We start from the raw sequence: 19661 nt of genomic DNA on the forward strand, positions 1-19661 counted from the left end.
ATTTTCTCCAAGGAGATTTTCTCCCGAATTCATTGGGGCAGGGGCTGCTAGAATCTGCTTTTTTAGAGGAGACCCTTCAGGAAGTTTCCTCCCAAATTTGTCTCAAACCACGACAAATATTTTGGTGCCCAACATGGGGCTCAAGAAAGCAGATAAAACCTGTACTAATTGTATTTTGGTTGTACTTAGTCCATAGTGAGATAACGTAGTTTTTAGAGCCTTCCTGGGAAGCTGACAGAAATTAAACACTAAGAGTCGAGGATGCCTCACCTTTTCACTTGGTGATACTTGGATTTTCTACACCAGAGGTGTCAGAACAGAAAGCTGGTGTTTACTCAGTAGCCCATCATGTGCACCTGAAACACAAGGCCCAGCTGGCTTCCTTCCCTTTCTATGGCTCTCTTGCCTTACCTTACATACTGTGCTGCTGCCATGACTTACCTACCCCTCCCTTACATTGTGGTGCCTTTTCTCCCTCCTTTGGGTGATCTTGGTGAATTTGTGTTCCCTACTCTCCAGTTCCATGGGTTAGAGCAGCCAAAGTGTTACACTGAGAATGCAAAAGCCAAGGTGTTGAGCCTTTTGTCTCGGTACCTTTAGTCTGTGAGCAGTCAGCACTGCCATTGAGGTTTGGCTCCTGATTCTGAGAGACTGAAGGATTCTGATGGTACACAGAGCTGAGAAGAAAAGTGCTGACAGCAGGGTGTGTGGGTGCAGCTCGATGGGTGCCGTGGCAGTTCTGGCCAGCAACAGCTTTCTCAGCTGGCATTTTTGTGAGCTACACTTTTGCCGGTGGTTTTCATGTTTAGCCAGACTCTGCGAGAGAAAAGATTGATTAGCACAGAGGAGTTCGTTTTGAGTGTGGTGCAAATAGGAGTTTGTTCTTGGAAAGAGAACGTCAGTAAAACCTTTCTGTCCTGACAGTTTATTTGACAACAGTGACGTTTTGAACTCGGATCTGCATTTTGAGCGGTTTAGAACTAGACAAGGTGCATTTCCTTCTTTTGCAAGTGCACACCGCCATCGTGTGGTGTGTTTTGTGAGCCCTCACAGTGCCCAGGTGAAGGTCACGCCCTTTCTGTCCTGGCACTATTAGTGTGGGAGCAGTTGGTGTAGGGGTTCCGTTGTGGATCCTGAATCTTCGGGACTGAAAGAATGTGATCCTGCATATAACTGGGAAGGAAAATAAATCGTCTCACTGTTGGCTGGGCAGTTTATAGGCTGCAAAAAGAAAGCGAATTCCAGCATGGCCTCTTTCTTCTCTAGAACCTTTTCAGGGAGACCAACTGCTGAACGTTCTTAGTTTTGTAACTGGACTCTGAGAGACTGCAACGGGAAAAGGAAGGCTTGCGCTTATTTTTTGTTTTAGAAGCTACAGCAGGAGAACCACTGCTGTGTTGGAGTCTGAGACACAGAGTGTGTGCCCTTGTCTCTGATGCCTAGCTCTGAGATCCAGGAGAACACTGAATTTCATATAACATGAAATTTATGGGAATTTTTTCATGGTGTTACATGAAAACAACTGTTAGATAGAAAAGCTAAAAGTGTGAGTGTGTAGAGAGTTTTCTTTAGTCAGTGGGTGAAAAAATTAGAGTTTAAGCTAGTATAGAAAGCTGAAGACAAAGTGGAGGATTTAGGGTGTTGTCTCTTTTCCTTCTTCTTCATGTTCTTCTCCTAGAGGTTTTTTGGTAGTAGTAAGTGATTGGATAGAAAATGCTGCAATGCAGCACACAGGTGATGGGTCATTGGGTCATTAAGAAAAATAATATACGTGTCTACTGTTAATTGGATAAGAATAAGTATAAGGATAAAAAGGCTGCACAGTTCAGGGCCATTTTGTGCCATCAGAGCCAAAATGTGCCAGGTTGCAGTGAATTAAACTTGTGCAGAAAGTCTGGAGAGACCTGCCAAGTTTTGTGATAACATCCTAATAAACAGGAGAAACAAGATCCTAATGAGCTTTGGAGTTTTTGTCCTGACCCGGAGAACTGAGATAAACAAAACTCCCCATGAAGGAGTGTCCCGAAGGAGCCCAGCTCAGAGGAGACCGGGAAATCCACGTGTGAGAAGAAGCACAGCAGAATCAAAGAGAGAAAGAAACATATTAATAAAGTTACATGCTGGACATGTTTAGTTTTGAAGCTGGGTTTTGGAGAGTGAAAGAATGTGATGATACATGCATCTGAGCAGGAAAATTCATGACTCCAGGGTGTGGTTGTTTTTCACAGGATGTAAATTAAATGTGGAGACAGCAACAGCTTGCTGAACCAGTGCTGCTCTGCATCTTCCTCTTGCATCATGTAAGCCACACCAAACACACCGATGCAATATTGTACTTTTCTTCTCAGTGCTTTCTACCATAATATTTGCTGAGTCTCAGAATCTAAAGCTAAACAGAATTGTTTCAGCATAAGTCTGGAATGGGAACATGTGCCAGCACAGATAGTGTTCGCTGACCTTCCCCTTACGACTGGTAACTGGAATTTGGAAGGCAATCATGTGGCAGACACTCTCATCTTGCAGCCTTTAAACCTGGCACACAACCACGGTGTTCTGCAGGTTAATTCGCAGCCTTATGTAGCATCACACGCTTGCAGTCTCCTGGAGTCTGAAATGCCAATTTGCTGTGGTGCAGAACAATGTATCAGCACAGAAGCAGTCCAGCACACTGCACTTCTGGAGGTGAAAATCAAATTTCCAGCATGGACTCCTGGATGGGAATTACAGTTAATTTCCATAGGAAGGAAAGCATATAAGCCCAGTACTTTATGTGCAGGTCAGAAGTGGCCCAGGGGAGGAAAAGCCCAGGGAGACTCATCTGTCCCAGCAGCTTTTGTCTGGGAGAAATCCTTGGATGTACAGGAGGATTCAGAATTTCTACCATGGACTCCTAGATGAGAATGACAGTGCATTTCCATAGTAAGGAAAGCTTACAGCCCCAGTGTTTCAGGTGTACTTTAAAGGTGGCCAAAGGGAGGCCAATGCCAGCCAGACTTGTCTGTCCTGGGAAGTTTCATCTGGGAGTAATTCTTGGATATATACTGAATTTTGGAGGTGCAATCCAAATTTTGGCAGTGGGCTCCTGGAAAAAAAAAAAAAAAAAGAATACTCTTCTCCATGGGAAGGAAAGCTCACAGCCCCAGATTTTCAGGTGCAGATGACAGGCAGCTCACGGGAAGTGGGACCCATATGTCCTGGCAACTTTTGTCTGGGAGCAATTTTTGGTACTCTAAAGTAGTACTAGTAGATTACAGCATAACACAAAACAGTGCAGGATATCAAGGTACCTATATTAAAGCTAGCAAAAGAAATAGTATTGATTAGGAGTCAAATGTAACTGACCACTGAAATGATGATAATGTACACAGATTCCTTTCACTTAACCTTCAGGGAAGTAACTGTGAAGCAGGCAGCCCTGCTCATGGGAGAAACTCTACACATCTCCAAGAAAAGTATGAAAATTTTCTGCTTTGTCAAAGTTTGATGTAGCTTTTATAAAGTGAGGTGTTTGTCAGTCAGAAATCCAGCTTTATCTCCCAGATGTCAGACCAGTCTTAACCCCATGGTAAAAGACTTGGTACATGGTACAAGCTTGTCCTTTATCTGACCAGTTACCAAGCAACAGAGAAGCTCTTATGTGCAGCAAGATGCACTGATACGGGAGTGGAATCCTACCTTCAGCCCTGGATGCCTGGATGTAAAGGACTGCCCTTTTCCACAGGAAGGAAAGCCTGGCAGTGTCTGTGGGGCAGCTGAGAGGCAGCCCCACAAGGCCACTCAGAGCTGACAGTCCTGGCAGCTTTCACCTGGGAGCAATCCAAGGAAGTTCTGAGTTTTAGAAGGCCAGAATCCCAATTTTGGCTACAGGTACCTGGCTGCGAAGGATGGCACTTTTCCACAGGAAGGACAGCCCAGTGCCTTGGGAACAGCTGAATGGTGGCCTCTGGGAGGCCAGCCAGGTCTGTCCTGGCAGCTTTCATTTGGGAGCAATCCCTGGATGTCGGCAGTTTTAGGAGGCAGAATCCCAGTTTGGCCCCAGCTGCCTGGCCAGGCAGGACAGCTCTGTTCCACAGGAAGGAAAGCCTCTGCCCCAGTGTCTCTAGGGGCAGCTGAGAGGCCATCCCTGGGAAGTCACGTCCAGTGAGACCCATCAGTCTGGCAGCTTTTGTCTGGGAATAATCCTCGGATGTGCACAGTTTTGGGAGGCAGAAGCTCAATTTCAGCCATGGAAGCTAGCTACAAAGGACAATTCTTTTCCACAGGAAGGAAAGTCTGGAACCCCACAGGTGAGAGGCATTCCCATGGCCCTGCCTGTAATCACTGCGAGGCTGACCCGCCCCTCATCATTCTTGGCCCTATCAGTCAGTCTGAGCGGATCACTCCACATCTTAATCACTTTAAGTACCCCCCGTCAATCCATCTCCTGGGCTGATCCCACCTGTCAATCACTTTTAGTTCTGCCTGTCAATCACTGATAGGCTTATAGCCCTTCACAACCCACACAGCCGTCAGGGATCCCGTAGCCCCAGACAGCCCTCACAGCCTTCCCAATCCTCACAGACTTCAGAGATCTCCTTGTCCCCATAGCCCTCTCAGTTTTGCCAGACCTCTCAGCCCCCACAAGCTCCGTAGAACGCCCGCGCTGCCTCATCCCTCCTCAGCCAGCGCAGCCCTCACGCTCCCCGCGCACGCGCTTCACGCCTCACGCTCCGCAGCGCGTGCGCGCCTCTCTGTGCGGCCCGTGGCCGCCCGTTCTGCCGTGCCCCGGATGTGGCCCCTGCTCGGGAAAATGGCAGCGCCGGGGTGGGCGGAGGGAGCGTTCTAGCGCCCGGTGCCGTCCCCGCCATGGCGGACCTGGGCCGGCAGCTGCACGAGTACCTCGCGCAATCCAAGGCTGCTACCGCCGCCACCGGCCCCAGCGCGGTCCCCGCACCGCCGACCGCCGGCGGCTCGCAGGAGGAAGGGGGGGCCGGCGGCGGGCTGCGGGCCTGGCTGGGGGCGCTGAACCCGTTCCCGTCGGGCGCTCCCCCGGGCGCCACGGTGTGGCCTTGGACGGGAGAGGAGGACCCGTGGCTGCCGGGGCTGTCGCGCTGGCAGCGGCTGGCGGGCAGCGGGCTGTGCGTGCTTCTGGCCGCGCTGTGCTTCGGGCTGGCCGGGCTGTGCGTGCCGCTGCTGCTGCTGCGCGCCCGCAAGTTCGCGCTGCTCTGGTCGCTCGGCTCGCTCTGTGCGCTGGGCGCCGCCGCGCTGCTGCGCGGGCCCGCCCGGCTGCTGCGGGAGCCCGGCCGCGGGGCGCTGCTGTACCTCGGGGCGCTGCTCGGGACGCTGTACGCCGCGCTGGTGCTGCGCAGCACCGCGCTTACCGTGCTGGGCGCCGCCGCGCAGCTCGGCACCGCAGCCGCCGCGCTCCTGGCCGCGCTACCCGGCGGTGCCGCCGGCCTGCGCCGCCTCAGCGGGCTGCTCCGCGCCGCGGTGTGCGGCCGAGGCAAGGCGCTGCCTCTGTGAGACCGGCCCGGGCGCCGCGGTGAGCTCGGCTGTGCGGCCGCACCGGGGGAGGAGCGGCCGTGTCCCCGCTGGAGTCCCTCACGCACGGACCGAGAGCCGGCTCCGAGACGGGGTACGCCGCTTCTCTTCGCCTCCTCCACGTCCTGACACGTTTTCCTCGCCAGCGCCCGAGAAGCAGCAGCAGGGCTGGCGGCCCGGAGCGGCCCCGGTTATGCTTAGCTGTAGGTGCTGTGTGCGGGGTCAGCCTGCCGAGCCGCCCCCGAGCTCGTTATTTGCCTTACAGCGCTGTCAGCTCCACAGCCGTGCCTTGGCATCGCTCCACCTCTGGGTGGGGAGCTGACAGCATCCCGCTTCTACCTCCAGCGTGGGACCCTGCGGCTGCTGCAGCGGCTGCTGCAGACCGAGAGATCGGAGCCGATGCGGTGTCATTATGGACTTGCCCGTAACTGAGGAGTAGCTGAGGAGCGCGGAGCTGACGGATGCTAATACACGAAGATGATTTAGCAAAATGCGATTGAGTCTGGGGGAGAACATTGAAAAATTAACTGGTATTACCTCATTTTGTGCTGACCCCTACACTATGAACACATACTGTTTTTGCTGTCACCTCAGACCAGTGGTGAATATGAAGACTGTGGCCACTGAACTGCATTTCTTTCTAAAAAGCAGCTTTAAAATAACCATCCAGTAAGTGAAAAAAACTTTCCTCGGGTTGTGGATCACAAACACTGCCCATAATTGTAAGGGGAGGGGGTGTTCCTGCATGATGATGAGAGGACGCAAAGAGCTTATGTTGGCTAAGAGCATTGGCAGGCACTGCTGCCTTACAGCGGCTCTTAAGGGACCAAATTGGGCTTTAAAAGGGGAGCTTCAGCTCTCAGAACTTTACTTTTGTGTATATGTATTGCTCTCTGAACTTGGGCAGGACTTGCTTACTTGTCACAGCATGACCTTCAAAAATAGATTTGCCAGTAACTGGAGCTCTGTTGAGTGCAGAAACCAAGCTGCCTTAGGAGGGTGCTGAGTTCAGGCTGACAGAGCTGGGTGCTCCAGTTTGGGCTGTGTACTGGACTGCTGCAAGGAAATGGGACAACGGGCCCTCACCTGCACAGAGCCACCAGTGAGTATCTCACTGAGCATTTGTGCCTTTTGGAGAAAATAAAGCTACTGCAATACTTACCTGCTATCACTATTTAGTTTTAACATATTCACCAAATACTTTTCTGCATCAAACTGAAATTGTTAAAGGCGGTACTTAAGTGTACATAGATTGCTTTAATAAAACTGTTTGTGTCCAGTTGTCAGTATAGACATTTCACTAATGGTCACTTTTTTCCATTAAGAATGTAGATCACAGCTATCAGAATAGCATTAAATTAGCTCTCTGGTTTTGAAATTTTATTCCTAACAGCAGTGTGAAATTAAATCTGAGGCAACCACTGAACTAACTGGTAGAGCCTAAGAGTCTGTCTCAGCACTGGTAAAAGAACATGACCTGAGGAATACAGAAGTATATTCCCATTAAATAACTGTGCCCATTTCCCAGCAATAGTGGGTCATGGTATCACAGACTGGGAAGCTGTTTCTGTCTCTTCTGCTATGCTGTTACCTTTTAAGATTTTGTAGAATATAGATCTAATTATCAAATTTTCTTAGGACTTTTTGAGCATATGATTGTGAAATACTTCAAAACTCCATTTAAAAGCTGCCCCTTGAAGGATATTACTAAACACTACCATAATAGTTAAGGAATTAACCAATCATCAGTGGAAATATAGTTGTGTAGATAAAGCTGGGTTTTCTCTTACTGTTAGGTACACTTTAACTTGTTTTGGTAGAGGACTGTGGTTTAATTAAAGCCTAAAGCTCATCCTCTAACTCATATATTCCAAGTATTAGACCTCTTTTAGCCCCTTAAACATATATAGGACTTGCTAAATAAAGAGGGCAAGATTTCCTCTTCGCCAATGATTAAATCATTAGGCATGAAAACTAGTCCTGACTCCCAGACATATACCCAAAGTGCCTGAAGTCCTTCAGATAGAGCTAAAAAGCATTTTTTCTCAAGGGATAAACTGTCACATCAGATGCATCGCAGCTGTTTCTTGTTCATTCCTTTAAGGCTATTCTGTCTCTTCTAAGCCCCATGACAAGGATTTTATAGGCTAATGATCAGTTACAATTTTCAAATGTATTTTTATACACCACAAATTAAAAACCAAGTAAAAAAGGTACTTGTGATTGACTGAACCAAAAGAACAACAGTTAAGCATCTGTGCTTCGATGTCTTTAAGTAAGATGGGACATCAGGACTTGAGCCAGTCCTCAGTAAACCTGCCTATGAGAAGATGCACCAGCTGCATGGGTCGCAGCAGCCTCTAGAACTAAGTCTCAGCCTGATTATAACCGAAATGCAAGGCAAGAGAGAGGGAAACCTGGTAGTGATTTTTCATTATGTGCTCTACTTTTAATATAGGACCTTCCTGAGGAGTATCTCTAGAACAACTACTTATGTGATGACATTTTCACTGTTTAATACTTTAGGTATTAAAGGAGTCTTTTGATAACCTGGTGGTTAGAGATGATTAATAAGAATGATTTATGGGGAAAACAAATTCATGGTTGGTAAACAGCTTTATTATGAAATGTGGGAAATGGGAATAACCCCTCCTCCTCATTTCCCTCCTTTAGTAAAATCAGGTAACAATATCCTAAAGAAAAAGACACTTAAAAAACTTATTATGGAAATGATGAATTGCACTTCAGCAATTAATGCACTAGACTCTGCTGAACACCCATAGCTTTAAACAATGTGTCACACAGCTGCTGTAAAACATGCCAATCAAGATGCTAAGCTTTCTTTCTCAATTTCTATAAACAGATGCTGTTTTGAACAAAAATCTGTGGCTCACCTAGCTGAAGTGTAGAATGCCAATCTTTGCTGTGATGTCTGTCTTGCGATCCAGGTTATGTAACTCACGCTATATCTTTGACAACTTGTTCTAAACACTATTCCACTCTTTTCTGTTTCAGGTTGGCAGACTAGCAAGCAGTGGTGATTGCCTGCATTTTGGAATTTTAACATCAGCACCATTGTAATCTGTAGACAGCTGTGGCTAAAGGTGAAAATGAAACTTCTCTATACATGATAAATCAGAAAACTAGGAATCAGCTCTCAGTATTTTAAATGGCTGAGACTGCAGGAGGTAGTACTGTTGCCCCATCTGAAATACAAGTTTGCCTAAATACAACCCTCTGTAGTAATAGGTGAGTAAAGAATCACACACTGTTGATTTTTTTGTTAATTTTTGCGCAAATTACATTCTGTATTCATACAAAACCAACGTAACTCTTTGACAAACTGTACATATAGAAACAAGTTTCTGTCTGGAGGTGAACTGAAATCTATGGAGATGCTCCATGTTCCACAACACTTAAAAGAAATTCCAGCTCTTGACAAAACAAGAAGTGAGGGGAATGGGAGTGGAAAGAACCAAACAAAGCTAGCTACAATATTGCAGCTAGAGGCAAATGACTGATTTGGGAAAAGAAAGACCCTTGTTAGGAACTAATGCACATTCAGTTATCCCAGTTAAGAATCCAGGCTTGTGGCATTGCAGGTGAGAAGAATCCAGGTTCGTGGCATTGCAGGTGACTGAGTCCAGAGTAGCAGTCTATTTAAATATTGTCCCACAAGGACTGGGCATGACCCAGTCAAAGCCTCTTCTATCGGCCCCGTCCGCCCCGAGATCCTCCTCTCCGGGACTGGCCAGAGTTCATGTTATTTCCTCTTCCCCAATTGCTGCCGCTCCTTCCTCCTCGAGGAGCGTTACTGACTCCCCCGGGGCCTCCGCCAAAGGCTTCATCCCTGTGGAATCCATCATGGTGGTCTCCATCTAGAGAACTGGACCTCCCAGATTTTGGAGCTCTCTGTGAAGGTCCTGAATTTCCTCGTCCTGCAAAGGAAGCACAACCAGTTACTGGTGTGAGTTTGAGCTGAGTCCCTTCTTAGACATGCCATATATTGAGCTGCTTCTACTGTGGTGTCATCATTCATAAAGCAGCTGTAGCTGAGACCTGCAATTTTATGTCTCCACCCTCAGTGCAATCTTCTTATACAGATATAGTGCCTCCATTACAGTTCAGAAAACAGACAACAATCAAGCAATTCCTTGGGAATTAAAGGAGCTTATATTTTTACTGTCAGCAGTCATTGAAATGAAGTCAGAATAGTGTCAGCTTTTTCTCCAAACTGGCAGTTCTTGTCTTTCAACACTACCTGTGGTTCTATGTTTTTATTGCAAAATACTTTTTTTTTTCAATCCTAAACAAAGACATTGCATTGTTGACAAATTGAGACAGTTGAGGCTGATGGTGAAGATCATGAGTAACATTACTGTTTTGTTCCATGTTTTGCTAAAACTAATGGAAAAATGCTTTATTTTACTACTAACCAGGAACAAAAACTACTCAAGCTCTTACTGCCAGGAATAGAATTTTCCAGCTCTCACATACCTTTTTGGTTTTGACACATTTGATATGAACATTAAAAAAAACCCTACCCAATTCATTTGCCTAAAATAAGAAGCAATATTTTGAAAAAACAAAGTCAGTGATAACCTTGATTTAAGGACACATACTACAGCTAAATTCAGGTATTTTTGCTGCACTTTAGCAAGAGTGATTTTTGTTGATTGTGGTTGGTTCCATGTAAAACAGTCACCAAATTGTTTCACAGAAATATTCGTGAAGATTTAATCTTAAAATTATTTTACCAATACAACTGAAGGTGACATAGCCCACATATGAAAGTGTATTGTTCATGGTTTGTTTATCAGGCTTTCTGCCATAATTCTAAACTTCCTTTAGCACATTGTGAGTTAATTATCACACTTGTGCCTGGACAATTGTTTTGACTTAAATGGAATCTGATAGAGTTATCATTACTCTTCTCAGTAAGCACTACTGAAGCTGGGAAAGGAATCTTTACAGATTTGATAGGTGCTGGCTAAATTGAGAACTACAGCACATGGATATGGAGGGAAAAATACTGGTAGAGAAATTTATCAGCAGTTTTATTCAAAATATCTCTGAAGGAATGATAAAACCTGCTGTTAATGCTATGCTGGGAGTAAAGTCCATGCAGAGAAGGAGTGACATGCAGTTAAAACTGAATGAGCTTTGGGACAATGGTGAGAGAAGTGGGATGGGGTTCAGCGTTCAGTGGCATCAGAGACAAAGCTGTGCAGTCTAACAACAACAAATTCAGCTGCAGGCTGCCAGCTCAGCATCTGGAAGCAAATGAGATGGATGTTTGTCACTGATCACTTCCTGACAGTGGGTAGTCAATGTGAGGACATTAAAGAAAGACAGTATTTACACAAGAGAACAGAAGTCCTGAGATCTGTAAGAAACAGGATCAAGAACTGGTGTGATGCTAATAGGACTGACTCCAAAAGAATGTGTTTTGTGGGTTACAGTAGTATGTGCACACTTAGAGGGAACTACAATACCAACTATTAGGAAAGAATGGAGAAAGTGGAACAAATCCAAGAGAACTGTAGAAACCTATGGTTACACCACATCTTAAATAGTGTGTGCATTTCCTAGTTACCTCATAAAATTTTAAAAAGGATAATTTAAAACTCAAAATTAACACATACACAGTAACAAGGATAGTGAAGATGCAGATTCTAGAAAGAGTAAACAGATCAGAGCTCTGACTTGGAGAACAGCTGGTTCATGCTGGAACTGGTGGAGTTCAGTGCAATCAAAGGTGGCATTCAGTCTTACAGGAACCAACATTCAACTTAATTACAACACAAGACATCAAATGAAATTAGTGAATGATAAGCATAGATCAAGGGAAAAACATTTGGCCTCATTTTTTTGTTTAAGCATACTCTACTGCAATTAAGTTTTAGAGGTCTGTCCATGGATGTTGTGTATATCAAAAGTTTGTATCATTCTTAAAGCAATTAGAGAGTTACAAAAGGTAACTATTTTTTAAATATAAAAATAATATTTTAGTAAGTCAGATCTTCAGAGGTTTAGAGAGCACATTAGGCACACATCACTCCAGGCTCACTGTTCCTATATTTGAGTTAAAGGATAAGATCACAAGCATTAATATTAATAAACAACTGTTCCAAAAATGAGGGAAAAAATGCTCTTAATGAGTTTTCCAGCTGGAGTAACAAGGAACCAAAAACCAACTACTTTTGAACAGGGCAGTAAATAAGGGGATTCTGTGATGCTGGAGACAAGATTTGGATTTGATGTTTGAAAATTCCTCTGTTCTTATATTCCTGTAAGACTGGTCCTTACCTTCCCAGCTGGTAAAATCAGATATTTACCAGCTAGCTTTATCCCCTCTGAACAGAGAAGTTCTGGATAAACTTATGCTGAAAACACATGCCAGTGTTACTTAAGGGTTTCAGTCAAAGGGATTTTTACCTTTGCCCCTCTCCTCTGGAGGTCCACCTGGAGCATCCATGTCTCTGTGGTCAGAGGTTCCTGGTCCATCATGCCAGGGACGTTTCCGTGGTGGCAGTGAGGCCATGTCCATGCCCTGGAGTGAAGAGGAACGTTCTCTGTTGGCTGGAGAGTGCCCATCATGAGGAGGGTGATCTGGACGAGGACCTGTGCATGAAAACGCAGGATAAGTAATGTTCATTGGATCATTATTCCTCCTTTTTGAAGGCAGCCCCATAAATTTACAAACTACCCACACTGTTTGGCACACAATTTGAAATTAAAATTATGTAAAATTTCTCCCCCCTCCCATTTTTCAGTAAAAAAGCTAAAGGAAAAACAGATTTTAAAGATGATGGGAAAGAAAAGTGTGGCAGATGTAGTGTTCTTTCCAGTATAAAATACTTCCATATATTTTAGAGACAATCATATCTTCATTTATTCATGTTTCATTTGTGCTTTGTTTTCCCTGACATTCTACAGCTCTGTCTTGCCCCATATGGGACTGCCTTTAGTAACACAACTGCAGATATAAGCTGTCAGACATTGCAGCTGAAAAGATATCAACCCAGAGAAAGATTACTGTTGGCATTCATATACATATTTTAAAAAAAAGCCCTCTGACATGTGATTCAATCATCCAGAGGTGACAAGTGCCCAGGCAGTTGTGGACTGTACAAGAACACAACTGAAAATCAAGGCTTTGAGGCCACAATCACTTTTTTTTTCGGTAAGACAGCCATATTCAGTTAAATTCTGTATAGTTCTTTTTTCCTAAATTTGAAAGACCAAAGAACAGCATTTGGTTTATCTCATGGTAAAATGCTGGTAACAAACATATGAGGTACAAGACATGATTTTAAAAATTTCTGGTTTAAGTTATTATATTGTAGAAGTCTACAAACTTCACCAAATTTTTTACCTGGTTCTCTGTTTCCATCCCAGGATTCTGGTTTCCGCCCTCCTTCAAAGCGTGGGAATTCATCTGGAGTAGGAAGCAAACCCTTCCGAGCTCCTGAGCAGTGAGAGAAGCAGGGGACAGGAGTGAGAAGAGACATTGTATTCATGAAAATACCGATCTCTGCCCAAGAAAATGCCTTTCCTTCCTCACCCTTGCCTTTCTGCATGGAAGAACATTCCCCTTACCTCTCAGAGCACCTCGACCTCGCCCCCGAGCACCATGATCCCTTCCTCTGGAGTTTTCATCTGGAGAGTCAAAAGCATCATCTGGCCCAAAATCTTCAGGGCCAGGAAAGCCATCTCTGCCCCTGGGTCCCCGGCCCTCATGTCTTGAGGGTCCTCCTCTTCGGAAGCTACAAGAAAGAACATGATACAAATGTTGTTTTTAGGCATCACTGAGTCAGCTTCAGTTTAATTATCAACTAATTTCTGAACTGTTTTCACTTAATGCTACAGCACATACAGTTACTAGAACAGAATTTGTAGGTGGGAAAGTGCTCATTTCTGCCTTTGAGCACTTTGATAGTAAGCTCTGTAATCTTCCTTTCATATTTCCTTCCACTGATTATGTTGGCTTTTCATACAAGAAAAATATTATTAAACATACTGCATTAATTTAATGAAAAGTTGGGGAAAACAATCAATGAGCGATGATAGATACAAGGTGAGGTAAGGCAAGGAAAAGTATAAGTGAATTCCACTTAATTCTGATGGTCTTACATTCCCCTTCCCTTTCCATTTCCATCATAAAACAAACAAAACATAGAAGCAATGAGAGTTGTAGCTATAACAAAACAGTACAGGATCTCATTCCTACTAATTCTATGATTCTTTTGCCAGACAATTTTCCTTTTCATTCCATTCTTCAAAGTTTACAATTTTAGCAAAAGCATCTAGGCTGCCCTTGGATCTGTAGGCACAGAGGTGGCTGAACAGTGCACAGTGGCATTCTGCAACCTGAAGAGCAGTTTATCCAACTGCAGTAATGAATTTTGTGTTGCAAAATGTAATTATGACCCTGAAGTTGATAACTGCTGTCTGTAAGTACCAATGGAATTTGCTGCGATTGGGTTCTGCACTGTATCTTAACTGAGTACAGCTCCTCCAGCACTGCAGTGGGGGACTCTGAGAGCTCTTCAGAGAGGAGAATGGCTCTTCCTGAGCTGTCAGTGCCATGTCAGGTAAGCCTGCAGCTGGCTGTGTGAATAACTAGCAGTTCTGTTCCTGACAGAAGCTGTTCAAACACCTGGAGTGTTTGCAAAGCACAGCCCTGCTCTGTGAGGACTGCGCTGCAGAGGACGCAGGCACAGCCCGGCTGAGGTGTTCGGATGGTGCGGGCACTCTGGTGTCCCCACCGTGCCACCCCACGCTACTCTGCCCACCCTCAGTGACAGCACACGGTTGTGGAGCACTCCCTGCCCAGTCACAGATGCCTCCCACCTCCCCACTGTTCCCAGTTTCACACTGGATGAACTGGAAGCACCGCAGTATTCCCATGGTGTTGGCTGTGTGCAGCATCCCCTTCCCCAGCTCATTAACGACACAGTGCATCCTATTACAAGCAAAACTTTAGATACTTTTATTTAGAATTTTAACAACATTAACCTTTTAATTACAAATTTAAATATTTTAACAGTAGTCATAACACAATACAATATTTTTAAACTTTTACATTGTTTTTAATAAAAAACAATAGGTCTGTCTCCACCTCCCAGAAAACAAACACAATACAGAGAGGAGGCTGCTGTGCCTGTACAGGTACAACAGTGGATGGAGGAGTGCTTTGTATGGACCATGAACCATTTACATTAACCTGGATGGTTTGGGAAAACAAACTCAACAGTTTCAGGTACAAATGGTTCAAATAATCACAGAGCAATATTTTTTAGCCTTGAAACAGCACAGTCCTCTAGAGGTTTCTTAGAGGGCCTCCCGCTTTAATACTGATGTGGTGTGATTTGACTTAGCTTGGAAATGACCAAGATTTTCAACACGAGGCCCCAGGGCTGCAGGAATAGGCCCTTTCCTATTTCAGGCAACTCATGGATACAGCTGAGTTTTGAAATCTACGATACCTATGCCTGACACAGCCACAGCTCCTAATATTGTGTTATGGATATCCTTATTTGCCTTTTCATATCAGTCACACATAAAACCCTGCCTTGCATCGGGTTCAGTTCCTGTTTGACTGCTCTCACATCTTCTTCCCCGAGGCCTAGGACCTTACTGTACACAACTACACACTGTGCAGATTAGCAGGCAGGAAGAGGCAGGTCTCTGCAGTAGAAGCATCATGTTGATATGCACAGGTAGAGTAAGAACAGGACAGGGATGAGAAGGATGGGAAATTAGAGAGAAACACACATACACACATTTGCCTCTCATGCTTGATCAAACCAGTTACGATCTCAATTTCAAACCACGTCAGCTAAAGGAGTGGTTGGGATTAAGTCCACCACAGCATCTGCAGTAAATGGCACCTAGTTCACTTTCATTCCAGGAAAATCATCAAATTTACAAGCACAGTGAGAGCCTTTTAGAGCCCTGTGCCATTTCATTTCAAACTCTCTGGGCAAGCACTTGTAATCTGATAAATAGAATACTCTTAGTTCAAAAGTCAGATTTACAGGTCACAGGGTTCTTTTTCCCTTCCTGAAACTTTTTAAAAATCAGGACCATAATAAAATACTTTCCAGTCCCTAAGCATTTTCAATATAAGATCTGAAAAATCTCTACTGAGCTTCTAAAAGTCTTGTCTGCTGTGTCTTTTAGAGTTCTGTGATGCAGACCATTGGACCACTGGACCATCCAACTGGATTTTATCTGGCTTTACTTTTTAAAAATGGCTTTAATTGTTACCTTCTTTTAGTTACTGTTCATTTCTTTTCACACTCTTCACACAAAAGGAAGTTACATCTTACAGAGCTAGGTAGAAAATAGCTAAAAGAAGAGCTGTATAGATGCGAAGTAAAAGGAATGTAAGAAAATTATTAAAAAGGCAACTAAAACACACAAAATTCACATTATGTGGAGACCACAGCATATTTGTACAAGCACATGTTCTTATACATAGAGAGTTGGTGGTCAGTGAGACACTCAGACCTTGGAGGCCAAGTGTCATTCAATTAAACTAACATAAATGTGGAGCAATTTTGCTGATAGTTAATCTCAGAGACAGCATTAATTCCTCCATATTTACATTGGTAACTAAAAGCAAATTTATCCCTTTGTTATCTATTTGGAGATTGTGAGCAATGACAAGGACATTGCTGTAAATCAGATTATTTTTGAGTTCTTCATTTGGCATTAAGAAATAAGTCAGAAAGAGAAATAAAATTTCTACAAGCAAATGCATGAAAAAATAGTCTCGACAGTCCAACAGATGCTGTAACTCTGTCCCTTCTATCTGGCAGTCAGATCACTGTTCCTGCTCCTTACAAGGGCATTGCATCTCATCCTACAGTCTCTACAGTCATGCTGTAGTTTGTGACTGGAGACAGAATCTCAAAATCCACTTCTAGTGTTCAAAAGTTTGTCACTTTAACCTTTAAGTCTCCTCTCAATTTTCATCAAAGCAGTCTCATATCTTCATCCTGTGTCACTGGATCTTCTCTACAAACTTTCCCCCTTCTCTTTACTTACTGTTTAAAGACACGGAAGCTGCTGTGTATAATGACCATTTTTCAAGTTTTCTTCTATTACTGAATGATTTTTATGGACTCTATACTCAGGTATATTAGAGTTTTCATTTCCTTATTGGTTTCCAGTTTATAAATCTGAAACAGATAGACTCCTTAATGAAAAGGAAACCAGGAATAAAAGAGTTCCCTCCATTTACCCTTTAACCCAAGAAAGAGAAACGGATTTATTCTTACCTCTCATCTCGCCTTCCTCGGAAGCGCGCATCCTCCGGATCCCGTGGATATCTGTCATCTGAAGGTCTCCGTCCTTCCCAAGCACCAGGAGGCCCACGGTTGGAACCACCTCCTTCAAATTCCCTGTGATCAGGAGGAAAGGGAGGCCCGGGTCCACCTCGTCTCCATTTCTCATCTTGCAATGGTGGGCCTCCTCTCCCCTCGAACTCTCGTAATCGATGGCCAAATCTCTTATCTGTGTGGAAATCGTCACGGAAGTCGTCTGGTCGATCAAAGTCATCGTGGAAATCGGGGTGAGGTCCCCGTCTGTCCCTGCCATCACTCCAGTCCTGGCCCCCTCGGAACAGGCCCCTCTCTGGCCCGTGCTCGGGGCCGCTGCTGTTCTGCTCGTGCCGTCTGTCCGACAACGGGCCCAGGTGATGGTTGGGTGGCCCACGGGCATCACCTTGAGGGACAAAAAAACCACCACAGCAGGCTTCTGTAATAATTTCTAAATAAATTCAGGATGCTGTAGTTCACACAGTTCTAGAAAGCATATGGGATACATTTCACATTAAACAATATTTCTGGGAAAATTTTTCCTGTATATCCCAGCCCGCACCTATGGAAGCTTTTCTCTCAGCCAAGTCCCTGCACTGTGCTCCAGCCATTCCTCCCTGGATGCACAGCACTGGGACAGCCCCTCTTTGAGGAGACTGACTCACAGGAAAACAGACTATGTTTAATTACCTTTATTAAGACCAGGTCCTTGGTTGTGAGGGCCCAGACGACCTTGTCCTCCTTGCTGTCCCAGGCCTGGTATCAGCGGAGGAGGACCCGGGTTCTGTCCATCCTGTGAGCATGTAAGAAGAAAAGCCACATGAATTGCCACGTGTGAGTAATTAAAAAATTTTCTAGGAGTGCAAAACAATTTTCTTTCCATAAAGTCTGCATCTGCATAGGTTTAACAGAAACAGCTCATATTCCAATGGTTTCAGCCTCAGTTTTCAGACATTCACATCAGTAATGCTTCAGTCACTGAGAAACACACCCTTTTATAGGAAACAGCATTTCAAGTATTCACATTTCACCTGTTACAGCCAAAGATGATAAAAGCCCATATTCTTTCTGAGTATGAATATTCTGTAAGAATGCAAGATTTAGACTTGGCCTTTGCACTGACTTGTTAAAACCCTTCCAGACTGCAGATTGGAAATACTTACAGATCTGTACTCCAGCACACCACTGGGTCATAATTACACTGCTTAACTTCTCCATGAATCAAAGTTAAATAATTTTAATGCTCTAAATTTATTTTGGAGAAACACTACCTTTTTGTTTCTGGTTGCAGAGAAGCGAAAATTTCATTTGTGCATTTACCCTGTCATATCTTGAAATATAGTTTTAAATTAAAAATTTATATTCAACTGCAATATAGGTGATAAACACAAGAAAGCACACAAATATATATGTACTACAAACTTCATATTTGCATTGAGTAATTTTGTAAGAATGTTGGGAAAATAAGCAAAATAAAAGATCTGGCTTAATGTCCATAAAAAAAACCCAAAAAACAAAATCCCCAAAAATACCTTCCTAGTGATGGAATGTTGACTTGAGTCCAGAACAAATCCATCCTCTGACTAGGTAAGAGCCAGCTATCACAGTGATTCTGCTGTTCCTGACCAAAGCCTTGCTGGAATTCCTGGATTTCCCATATATTTAGCAGATGCTTACTTAAAATAAATTTTATGGAATTTCCTCCATTTATGGAAGTATTTAACCAAAGTAGCAGTTTTTAGCACTCAGTAAATAGTTCTCCTTTAGCAGAAACCTTGATTACAAACAAACCGTGCTTTGCCAAGCTGGGAATGCAGAGCCCTAACTCTGCATTTTCATGGGATTTTTGTTTCAAAATTCATTCCAGGCCTCAAACTGGGCTTGAACTGGAAAATACGCAGTTTAGAAAGGCACTTTACTAAATGCTGAAAATAGTCTTGTGCATCCCAGCAAACCTCTGCTTCCAGTGTACAGTCAGTGCAGGTTACAATATCTTATATGGGAATTAACCCTTAAAATTATCTGTAATTGTTCTGTATTAATGTCACAAGCCCTTGATAAAGTAGATATTCACACACTTCTGCTACTGAAAAAGAAGAGAAGTGATTTGTACAAGCTTAAAGAAAAAGAAAGCCAAATCCAGAAGACAAAACAAACTAAAGTCTATTGTTTTTAAAAAAAATCACAGATGGGGCCTTTTTAAACAGGAACTACTGCTGTATTCGTATCACAAAGAAGCAAAATGGAACAAAACCTGACATGAATTTTCAAATATGTTTATTTTTAAAAGCCATTACCACACTAAAGGTGCACAAGGAAGGAAGAATGGTCTAAAATACCTCACTATGCCATATTTTTAGTATCTGTAAAAGCCTTTAAGATAGCAGTATTCAAAAAAAACCCAACCAGCCACCTGTCAAAAACACCCTACTGAATTCCAAACAGTGTGCAAGGGCAGCCTCCACAAACATGGTAATTATTCTCAAAGCAAAATTAGTCTCCCTGCGATAGCAATAAGAAGCAACTCCGCTGGTTTAAGTTATATAGCTGGGGAACCAACACTTGTTTGTGTAAAATGGATACTTTTGAGATCTCAGCAACAGTGGCACATTAACTTCTGGAGGGAATTATTGATTTGGAAGGAAAAAATATTCAAATTAACCCACAACTTGTGGGCTACTCTGCTTCAATCTGAAAAGGAAACCCTGAGATAAAGCTCATTTGAATATTCAGTTCCTCACTGTGACTGGTACTGGACTACACACTAAGTACTCTAAGCTTTGACTGAAACTATTGAGTGCAGGTCTATAA

At 43.8% G+C, this 19661-nt stretch overlaps 2 protein-coding genes across 6 annotated transcripts in view; one reads left to right on the plus strand and one right to left on the minus strand.

Moving 5' to 3' along the window:
* Window positions 1–4485: 4485 nt before the first annotated feature.
* On the plus strand, window positions 4486–12117 carry SFT2D3 (SFT2 domain containing 3). 5 transcript variants are annotated; one of them, XM_088060765.1, is made up of 3 exons: window positions 4486–6622; window positions 8536–8624; window positions 11980–12117. In XM_088060765.1, the coding sequence occupies exon 1, from the start codon at window positions 4846–4848 to the stop codon at window positions 5500–5502; it is 657 nt and encodes a 218-aa protein (XP_087916891.1). In that variant the 5' UTR covers window positions 4486–4845; the 3' UTR covers window positions 5503–6622; window positions 8536–8624; window positions 11980–12117. The 5 variants fall into 5 exon arrangements, with proteins under 5 accessions (XP_087916891.1, XP_087916892.1, XP_087916889.1 ...); XM_088060766.1 differs by lacking the exon at window positions 11980–12117 and having other exon boundaries at window positions 4486–6189; window positions 6499–6622; window positions 8536–8667; XM_088060763.1 differs by lacking the exon at window positions 11980–12117 and having other exon boundaries at window positions 4486–5614; window positions 5786–6622; window positions 8536–8667.
* The window catches only part of WDR33 (WD repeat domain 33), a 68650-nt gene continuing 57106 nt past the window's right edge, over window positions 8118–19661 (minus strand). Inside the window, exons 17-22 of the mRNA XM_088060768.1 lie at window positions 17541–17643; window positions 16812–17256; window positions 13123–13289; window positions 12899–12991; window positions 11959–12144; window positions 8118–9458 (exon numbers count right to left, since the gene is read on the minus strand). Coding sequence (XP_087916894.1) covers window positions 9229–9458; window positions 11959–12144; window positions 12899–12991; window positions 13123–13289; window positions 16812–17256; window positions 17541–17643 — 1224 coding nt within the window. The 3' untranslated portion in view covers window positions 8118–9228. The remainder of the gene's footprint in view (window positions 9459–11958; window positions 12145–12898; window positions 12992–13122; window positions 13290–16811; window positions 17257–17540; window positions 17644–19661) is intronic.

The sequence above is a fragment of the Pseudopodoces humilis genome, chromosome 11, assembly GCF_049639895.1.
Source record: "Pseudopodoces humilis isolate 2021_Gansu_Grassland_sample_001 chromosome 11, ASM4963989v1, whole genome shotgun sequence".
NCBI classification, from domain to species: Eukaryota; Metazoa; Chordata; class Aves; order Passeriformes; family Paridae; genus Pseudopodoces; species Pseudopodoces humilis.

What these genes read in the sequence shown, in the direction of transcription:
- SFT2D3 (XM_088060765.1), top strand. Translation starts at nt 4,846, where the DNA reads ATGGCGGACCTGGGCCGGCAGCTGCACGAGTACCTCGCGCAATCCAAG.